The sequence below is a fragment of the Alexandromys fortis genome, unplaced genomic scaffold (genome assembly GCF_014885135.2).
Source record: "Alexandromys fortis isolate MF-2015 unplaced genomic scaffold, M_Fortis_MF-2015_v1.1 scaffold_149, whole genome shotgun sequence".
NCBI lineage: Eukaryota > Metazoa > Chordata > Mammalia > Rodentia > Cricetidae > Alexandromys > Alexandromys fortis.
The window spans coordinates 2,052,877-2,062,481 of NW_026068025.1; the positions used below are offsets into that span (position 1 = coordinate 2,052,877).

The 9,605-nt window shown below is 52.7% G+C and overlaps 1 protein-coding gene across 2 annotated transcripts in view; it reads left to right on the plus strand.

The window, feature by feature from the left end:
- Positions 1–3,536: 3,536 nt before the first annotated feature.
- Map2k3 (mitogen-activated protein kinase kinase 3) overlaps positions 3,537–9,605 on the plus strand; it is a 21,417-nt gene continuing 15,348 nt past the window's right edge. The window contains exon 1 of one of the 2 annotated variants that reach the window (XM_050163692.1): positions 3,537–3,609. In XM_050163692.1, the coding sequence (XP_050019649.1) occupies positions 3,582–3,609 (28 nt within the window). In that variant the 5' untranslated portion in view covers positions 3,537–3,581. Of the gene's footprint in view, positions 3,610–4,358; positions 4,558–9,605 lie in introns of those variants that run through there. The other variant, XM_050163691.1, reaches the window with a different exon arrangement.

The following is a 9,605-nucleotide window of genomic DNA, read 5'->3' on the forward strand; positions in this document are numbered from 1 at the left end:
GTGGCAGTCCTGGTGATGATCCCAGTGGGGGTGGCAGTGGCCCTATGAGAAGGCCTGCTAGGTGTTCTGGCCTCCCCCTCGCCAGCTGCCACAACTTCCCAGCAGCGGCTAAGTTGTGGAAGGAGTCAAGTGCCTTGGGGATGGCTGAGGGGGCCCGGCAGAAGCAATAATGCCTGTGGCTGGGAAAGAAAGCCCCATTCACGCACTAGAGAGGCTAAGGCATGAAGATCAAGAATTCAAGGCTAGCCTGGCCTACATCTTGAGATGTTATCTCCCAAGACAGACAAATAGACACAGATTCGTACACACACACACACACACACACACACACACACACGAAGCACATGTGAACATGAGGCAGAGACAAATGATTCATTCCAGGTTACTCTGCTGCGTTGTGGCTTAGGATGAAGGACAGCCCTGTGCAGGTGGACCCTGTGATTGCTCACGTGGTAATGTTGATACAGGGCTAATAAACTTCTGCCTCTCTTTTCTTGGCTCTGTGACTATGGGCAAGTCACTGGTCTCTGTTTTTGATGCTTCTCACCAAATCGTGGCAATAAGAACATCCTGGCAGTCCTGGGTTCCAGACAGCGGGACAAACAAGCACTCTCGTAAAAAAGCCCCTACATGATACTTTGAGCCAACCTCGATCGTTTGGGTTAGGATCTGGTCTCCTCCCTCCCAGCCATGAGACCTGGGCAAGATGCTTGGGTCTTAGTTCCCTCCTCTGCAAGGAGAATTTCCAACTACCAGCTTTACCAAAGTGTGAACTTATGACGCCTGTCATGGGGTGAGTGACAATAAATGCTTGTGTTCTGTGTCCTAGGCAGGAAGGGCCATGTTGGACACTTCTCAGCCTGGAACTCTTCCCTGCTGCAGCCAGAGGGCTCCACACAACCCTGCAAGGACCTGGGTAGTTCAGATCCAAGAGCAAAGAGCTACTATCTGTCTAGAAAGCCAAGGAAGAAACTCAGGGAAACCCGTGCAGCTCAGAAGAGCACTGTGAAGCTCTTTTTAATAAAAGCATAGGCAGAAAAAAGCAGGGGAAAGTGTCAAGATCTGCCAGACGGGAGACAATAGCCCGCCACTGCAGTAGTCGTGTGTGTGTGTGTGTGTGTGTGTGTGTGTGTGCGCAGGTCTTTATCCTCTGCTTTCTATTGCGCTCTGTGTCCATGAAAATGCACACCTCCTTGGAAGGGCTGTGCTCCAAGTGTCCAGTGAGTGCCTGCTGTGCACTGTGGAGGCCAGTAGCCAAGTATGGCACTTCTCCTCACAGCTTGCCTCGTAAGGAGTCATGCGGGACGGGCTCACACTAGGGCTGTGAAAATGGCACTTGCTCTTGCACTAGTGGCCATTTAAATCCAGCAAGTTAAAAACAAAAAACAAAACATATTTGGCAGGTATGCCTTGTTGTGGGATATTTGTACACTGTGTGAAGATGTATTGCTGGGATTGGTGTAATAAAGCTAGGCAGGAGAGGACAGACAGGATTTCCGGGGAGAGAGAGGAAGAGGAAGAGGAATTCAGGCACACGAGTTTTGCCAGTAGACTCAGAGAAGTGACATGTCATACTGAGGAAAGGTAAAGGCCATGTAGCAAAATGTAGATTAATAGGAACAGGTTAATTTGAGTCATAGGAGCCTAAGCTCAGGGCCAAGCTTTCATACTGAGTAGTAAGTCTCTGTGTCATTATTTTCAGGCTGATGGTCCTGAAGAGGAAGTACTACTACAAAAATCTCCCCTGTGGCTTTTCACACGGCAGAAGAAGTGCAGGAACGGCAGAAGAAGTGCGGGAAGCTTCAGATGAAGGCAGTGAGGGGCATTCCTGACTGAGGGAACAGCCTTTGCAAAGTCAGGATCAAAAAGGAAAGCTTAGTCTGGAAGTATCTAGAGATGTCAACTGGGCCAGAGTGTTGGAAATTCCCTACCTAGGGAACCAGGAAGTGTCTGGAGCTTGGCCAGCCCTGTTTCTGAAAGCTTCCTCTGAAGCCCTGGGGAGACTCTGCAGCAGCTAGCACAGAAGTGAGAAGACTGGAAGGTTTATTCTGTGCAGGGCCCCGACAGAGCACAGCCACACTAGGTCTGGTCACCAGAAGGAACCCACCTCAGGTCAGCAAGCCTTGGAGGCATCGCAGGTGTCTGCTGCTTCTGTGCAGCCATGTTACATGCATACAAACACCCGTGCCCCTCACGTGTATTCAGGAGTGCTGGGGGTGTATGATCAGCACATGGGGATGACATGTAAGAGCATGTGGAAGGGTAAAGAGGGCTTCTCACCTCTGACTAAACCCAGTGACACGACCGCCCTGGGGCTTTTGCACTACTGTTCCCTCCCTCTGTTGGGAATGATTGCCCTTTCTCTTGCCTCCTCAAGTCTGCTTCCATCCCACCTATACGGAGGCTTTTTCTGACTGCCCTCATTAAAACGACACCACCACCTCTCTACACACTTGTCTCGCTCCTGTTTTTTTTTTTTTTCTGACAGCGTTTGTCAACCTGAAACATCCTATCAAATTAACTTAGGCCAGAAGTTCATTTCTTCCCGAGAGCAGAGTTACACCTGTTTTGTTCAGTATTGACCCCACAACGTTAGTTAGGCACACAGTATGTGCTCAGTGAATGAGGTCCCCCCATTGGATTTGGACCACCCTCTTTCTACAGCTATCACTCTAGGTCCTACGTACCTGAAGCTACATGCTAATACAGGCTGAACCCTTCCTACCCTAAGCCTTGGTTTCCCTGAGTTTGCAGAGGGGTCTGCTCCCCTAGGAGCCAGAGTAAGAGGCTGGGGGCTGGCTCCAATGCTCTGGTCAGTTTCTGAGTGGCCATGTACTTCCCTTAGAGACGGGAGGGCAATGGATGCTGTGGCCAGAGGTGGTTTGAGAGAAAAAAACCTAGTGGCCTTCGGTCATGCTCCTTACCCCTGCAGCTGACTGGCTTGCAGGTACAGCCTAGCTTCGTGAGCAGCTCCCCACTGCCTGGACTGGCTTCTCTGTTCTTCCAAGGAGGGTCTCTTTTCAGTCTGCCTGGTTACTGGTCCATGAAGGTCACCTTCCTTGACCCCACCCAGGTGAGGTAGGGCCTCCTCTTAGGACTTTTGAATCTATTTATAGCATCCCACATGGAGTTTGTGATTCCTGGGCTGTTTGTCAAGTTCTCTGACTAACCCATTAAACTCCTCCTGTTTGAGGACTTGGTCTGAGTCATCCTGGTGTCTGGGAGGCTGGCACGGGACTAGAATCACTTTACCCGTGTCTGTGGCATGCTTTCCTACTTCCTTTGTTCATTCCTCAAATAGTTCTTAGGTACCTACTATGTGCGTGGCTCTGGGCTAAGCCTTGGGATACGACAGAAGATGAGACAGTCAGGATTCCTAATGGGGAGGGGCAGATAGCAATCAAGTATGCAAGCAAGGCATTGGTGGCCTGAGTGCTGGCCAGAGAGCTAAGACTCACTCGGGCTCTGACAGTCTCCTTGACCTTGTGCTTCTTGCCCTCACGACGCCTGGCTTTCCATCCGATCCCAGAGACTCCTGGCTAGTGTGAGGACAGAGGCTCAGCGAGCGACCGACGGCTGAGATGGAACCCCACTCAAGGCTGGCCAAAGGTATTTCAATGTTTGGAATGACATCTTACTATCTTAGACTACCCCCAGCCCTCGGAGTAGAGGGCTATAGTGCTACAACTCAAACAGTTATTTTGTCAGTAGGCACCACCAGGTTAGCCACTGATTTCCCGCGCTCCCTAAGTGCCGGCGTGTCAGGTGCTCGTGGCTGCTGCCGCCACTCGGACTTAAACGCGTGTGCGCTCAGCAAGGCGCAGTAAACTATTTCCCACAGTCGGTCAACACTCACCTGGCACGTGCCGCCGTGGGATCTCGTTTTCCCTCGCTGCCCTAGGAGGCAGGACCGAGGTCGCTGCTCTCTACAGGGGAGCACATGGACGCTCACCCTTGGAACGGCGCAGTCACTTAGGAGTCCAGTCTCACTGAAGGAGCACTTTTAACCCCACCAGCCGCATCAGCCCGGCCATGCCACCCTAGAGAGCTTCAGATTTTCCAGATTACGACCCGCACACGCTGCACCGTAGGGGGGCACAGGTTGGGGCACCCAGGACCACGCTAGCACAATCCTGCGAGTGGGTAGGGCTGTCATCTTGATAGGCAAGAGGGCGGAGCCGGGCTGGAATAGGGGGAAAGCAGGGCTGGATTCCGGCTCCTGGAGGGTGGGACTTGTGCGTGACAGTCCGGTCGGTGTCTGATAGGCAAGGGCCTTTTCAGGCGGGCCAATCAGCGCGGGGGGCGGGGTCTGCGTGGCGCCGTCGGCCCGCGTCCGGCGCTGCCCAGTGTGGCTGTGGCGCCGCCCGCATCGGACGCCTGCTACCGCCGCCTCTCTGCTCTCCGTCGCCTGTCGTCCGCCGCCCGCCGCCAGCAGCCATGAGCGCGCCCGGCCCCGGTGTAGTCTGCTGTCCTCTAGATTAGTGCTCTCCGCTGCGACCGTCCACAGTATGGAGTCGCCCGCCGCGAGCCCGCCGGCCAGCTTGCCTCAGACCAAAGGTAGGCGCTCCCGCCCTACCGCGCGGCCCGAGCCACACTCAGTTCGAGCCCGTCCGGGACACTGGACTCCCTTCCGGGCCGGGCATGGGCACCGGCACTCCAGCCCAGGGCTGGGTCCAGCCCAAACCCGGGACCTCACGGGATCTCATTGGAATCCGGATCTAAGGCCGTGGGACTGCACCCAGGCAGGACCTCATTCTCTTTACCCCTCTCCAAGTCTGGAGCCTCCACCGGGATCTCCTTGTTTAGGCTTCCGGGCTGTATCCTGGACCCAAACGGGATTTCACTGATCCCTGCTAGAGGGTCCTTGGGCTGCACCAGCCCCTCAGGCCAGGCTCCTGGGTTGTGTCCAGGCTGGAATTTACTCTCCTCTGGGCCCCAGGGCTGTGTTCCCAGTGCCGGAAACCTGCCTAGTCTTGAACTCAGAACTCCTCCTCTCCTCCAACTCCATCCTTGTGAGTCCTCCTTGGCCCATGCCTTTCCGGCCTGCACACTGGCCGCCTGCGCTCCTCCCTGGGGCTGTCTCTGTAGAACTTCCTGGCGTGTCCGCCTCGCCGCTCAGCCCATGCTACCTGCTGCTAGTTGACTCAGTTGCAGTCTTTTGACTGCGCTTTTAGGAGCCGACCTCCTCCTGCACTTAGTGTTTCTTGGTCGGCTGCTTTCAGAGCTGCACTTTGGTACTCGGGTTAGCTGATGAGCCGGGGGCTAACTGTACAAGTCTGGGACTTGTCCTCTCCAAGTAACTAACTGGCTTTCCTGGAAATTTCTGTGAGGTGGCAGTGGTGCTGCGTGGGTTGCAGCAGCAGCAGCATTTGTCATGGGAAGTGAGGGGGACCAGACTTGGAAGGCAATGAGTGCTTTTTTTTTTTTTTTTCCCCCAGGAAGGGAGCAAGATTTTTTTTTTTTTTTGACTTGTCAGAGACTAAGTAGGTTGGGCTGCAGAAAAGAGAGTTCCAAACTGTACCTACAGCTGTGAATGGGATGACCCTCAGCATTCTGAACCTGCCCCTGCCTCACCTGGCCAGTCTCTTGACATGTCTGGGCCTTATTAATGAACCGGATATCAGGGGTGCGAGGTGAAACTGAATGGAGAGAATGGTTTGAAGCAAGCATGGGCAAGATGACCAGAAGCCCAGCCCAGCACCCGGCACACAGTAGGCACAAGGGGAAAAAGTTGCTGCACATCCTTGGCTGTTTTCCAGCTTTTCTTGCTGGAAAGACTTAGCCCTGTGGGGTCAGGGCCCCACTTTGGATTGCAGCTGCAGAGTGCAGATGACAGGAATGGTGGGCACTTAAAGAGGGTGCTTGGGCAGTGGTGGCCTTCCCTCCTTCTGACCTAGGAAACCTCGACCTCAGAAGTCCTGGTGCTGGGCAGGCTGTCCTGGGCAGGCGGGGGCCTTTTCAGTCCCCTGCAGCTGGCTTCCATGGCTGTGCAGGAGCCCAGTGGGCGGGGTAATTGCATCTTACATAAGTGGGAGGCCAGATCCCTGACCATTGCCCAACTTCTGTGAGTAACTAGGGAGGCACTTGTTGGGGGAGGAGGCTGGGGAGGGACTTGCTGTGCAGACCTCGTGGAACTTGAGAACCAGGAAATTAGATGCTGCTCCACTCAGGAAGGGTTTGGAAGCAGTATTTGTTTTGGAGGCAGTTCAGCTCTTCCAGGCAAGAGATGCCACCTCAAAATAGAGGTTGCAGTTGTAGATTGTGGGTGACATAGCAAAGCACTGATTGGGGGTACTGTTGGCCCTCATGTGCTGGGTGACTTGAGTCCTGGCACTGGACTCTCTGGGCCTTTTTTCTGAGAGGGCCAGTATAAATTTGCAGATTGTAGGTTAGATAACATGATATTTGGTGGATGGGTAGAGGTCAGACTCTCTCCAGTGCCCAAGATCCTTGTAGCCTTTTAGCGGCCTGGAGACATCTTGGTGGCAGAGTGACAATATCCATGCACCAAAACTCTTGAGTTGTCACTTACCAGGCTTTTTTGCCACATGCTATACATTGTCTTGTTTATTCCCTGTAGCCCCATTTGCCCATTAACAGAGGCTCAGGGACACTAACCATTTACAGAAGCTACACAGTGATGGACAGAGTGTGGCTACATCAGGATTCTAAGATGGTCTCCTCAGTGCTCCCTCTATCCTAACCCTATATGAGGTGCTTAGGGGGACAGTGGGACACTGGCATCCTGGCCATCACTCTCCTGGCCACCTGACCTGGAGGCCTGTTGAAGCAGAGGACCACCTATTATGCATGTAGTCTTTAGCAGTGGATGCTTCTCCCAGTGTAACCCTGCAACAGATGCAAAGGTGTAGATGGAGGCCCTGGTGAGTCTGTACCAGTATGGACCGTGGCACGAACTCTTTGCAGAAGACTTTAAAAAAATTACACATATATGTATGTATAGACATATGCATGCCACAGCATAGCACATGTATGGAGGTCTCTCTGGAAGTCAGAATATACTTTGTGGGAGTCAGTTCTCTCGTTTAGCCATGTGGATCAACCTTCCACCATGTGGGTTCAGGCATGGAACTTAGGTCATCAGGTTTGATAGTAAGCACCCTTACCTGCTGAGACATCTTGCCAGCCTGTTTGCTGAGGACTTTGAACAGAGCAGGGAGTGGTAGCACCTGACCTTTGGTGGGGAATTTTATCTGTGAACTTCCCACTGGACAGTTGACAGCCTGTCCTTTGTGCCCAAGTCTGGGAAGTTTTCCCCAAATGTGACAGGCCCATAGGTCCCTCAGCTTTGTTGACTCCTGCCTCCTTGCTCAGTAGTGGGCCACTGGCTGCGGTCAGAGGCCAAGGGCAGTTGATACAGGGCACATGTGCTCAGGGTGGTCTGGGGAATGCGGTGTGTGTTGTTAGGGATGGCCTTTGGTACTCTGTTGGGATGTTATCTCTGGAGTTCATTGGTGGCTGGTGCCTCTGGCAGCCCAGCGAGGTAAATGGAGCCCTGAGTGTCTTGTCCTGGCCCTGCCTGCTATAGTTATAGCTTTCCTCCTGTCCTGGGAGTTGGAAAGACTAGAGGGTGGCACCTTGGGGACTTCCCCCAGTCCTAGTGTGACGCACAGGAAACTCTCTATCAGCCAGCCTGTGGCTCAGGGCCTGAAGGCAGTAAAGTTCCCAGTCAGCCTGTGTGGGGAGAGGCAGCCAGGCTTCCGGTGGGTGAGTCAGCATCCAGCGCTTGCTGACTACCACAGGCATGCCAGTCACTGCTATAGCTTAAAGGGGCAATGCCTGGCTGGCAGTGGTCGGGTTACATACCTGGCCCTGTAGGCTGCCCCTGGCCCTGAACCGGACACTACAGGTGGTCTGTTCTTGGGCTGGGCTGGGCTGGGATTCTGGGCAGGTCCTCCTGTCCCGTCCAGAAACTTCCTCTGTTAGGTAAACGACTCTTGCTTCCTCTTGCTCACTGCTTAGGAGTAGGTGGCAGCTGCTGTTGTGTGCCCCTGGCCCAGGAAACAGGGCCTGGGGAAAGCCAGGAGCAGTGTGGCCTTGCAGGGTCAGCCAGTTTGAACTGCCTGTGGTCAGATCCCCATTCTGTCCATTTTGCAATATGACATCGAACAAATTGTATCTGGTACATTTACGATACTTTGTATAGGTTTCAGTTTCCTGGGTCTGGCCCATCTTTCAGAGAAGCCGAAGGTCTTCCCCCTCCCCTCCAGCAAAATGAGCTTGCAAGTCCCACCTATATGGATGCAGATAACCTTATCCAGTGGCCAGGTGTCAGGTTCTGGTCATTGCAGCTATAATGCACCTAGGATCTAGTCCTGACTCCATTCCTCACCTGGGCAAATGGCATGTTCTCTTTGACTCTCCGTCTTCTTCAGCAGAGGGAGGAAGCATCTCTCCCCTCCAGGGTGGTAGTAAAGATGGGAGATAGTGCTTCCCAAACAGATGGCATCTGTTATTATTTAATTGGTGGGATTGTGGCTGCTTTTCATTGGGAGGTGAACAAATAGCCTTTGATGATGTACTCATGGGATCTGTGACACAGACTTGCTATGCTCTGGGACAGTGGTTCTCAACCTTCCAAATGCTGTGACCCTTTAATACAGTTCCTCATGATGTGGTGACCCCAGCCATAAAATTATTTTTATTACTATTTCATAATCATAATTTTGCTGCTGTTATTAATCATAACATAAATATCTGTGTTTTCTGATGCTTTTAGGGGACCCCATAAAAGCATCATTTGACCCTGAAGGGGTCTTGGCCCGCAGGTTGAGAACCTCTGTTCTAGTCTGTCTGTCTCCTCTTCTTCCTAAGCTGCAACTCTAGGCTGCTATTTCTGCCTGGGCATCCTGAGGAAGTTAAGAAGGGATTACAGAACCCAGGTGCTTGGGTCTTTCTGCAGTCTGTCCCTGTCACTCAGCTTTGTTGTCCAGTGTCATTGAAAGGATAAGTGGGGGAAGCTTGGGAAGTGTGGGACTGACCTCAGAGTAGAAGCTTCTGGGCTAGTTTCTTAGGGCTTAGGATTTCAGGTGCCAGCCTGGGGAGTGCAGGGCTCATTCTGAATTCCCTCGTACCTCCCCTTGATTGTCTTTCCATGTTGCACATATCTGTCAGACCTGTGTGCTCGGCAGCCCCTGTAGACTTTTCTTCCCCATTTCTTAAAGAACAGAGACAGTGCTCTTTCTTACTAGGGCACAGAGACAAGCCTAGCCATCCTTGGCCCTGGGAGAGTCAACAGCTTCCTACCCTGACCTTTCTTCCTGCCTGCTGGATTGCGTGTCTTGGCTGAGCTGCAGTTCTAGGGCTGCCCTGACTTCTCAGGGATGCTGTGTCCAGCAGCACCCACAGCTAGTCCCCATCCCTGAGTGACTCAACTGGACCCTCCTTCCATGGACAGGCCCAGGGTGAAGCCTACTCTGTGACCCCCTCTTGGTTAAGTTTCCTTTTCTTCCCTCCCTTTTCCCCACTTTCCCTTTACCCCCATCTCCCCAGAACTGTTCACTTTTCTTTTCTTTTCTTTTTCCTCCTTCTTTTTTTGATGTAATTAAGTTTCATAAAAGCATTCCTGTTTTTTTTTTTTTTTT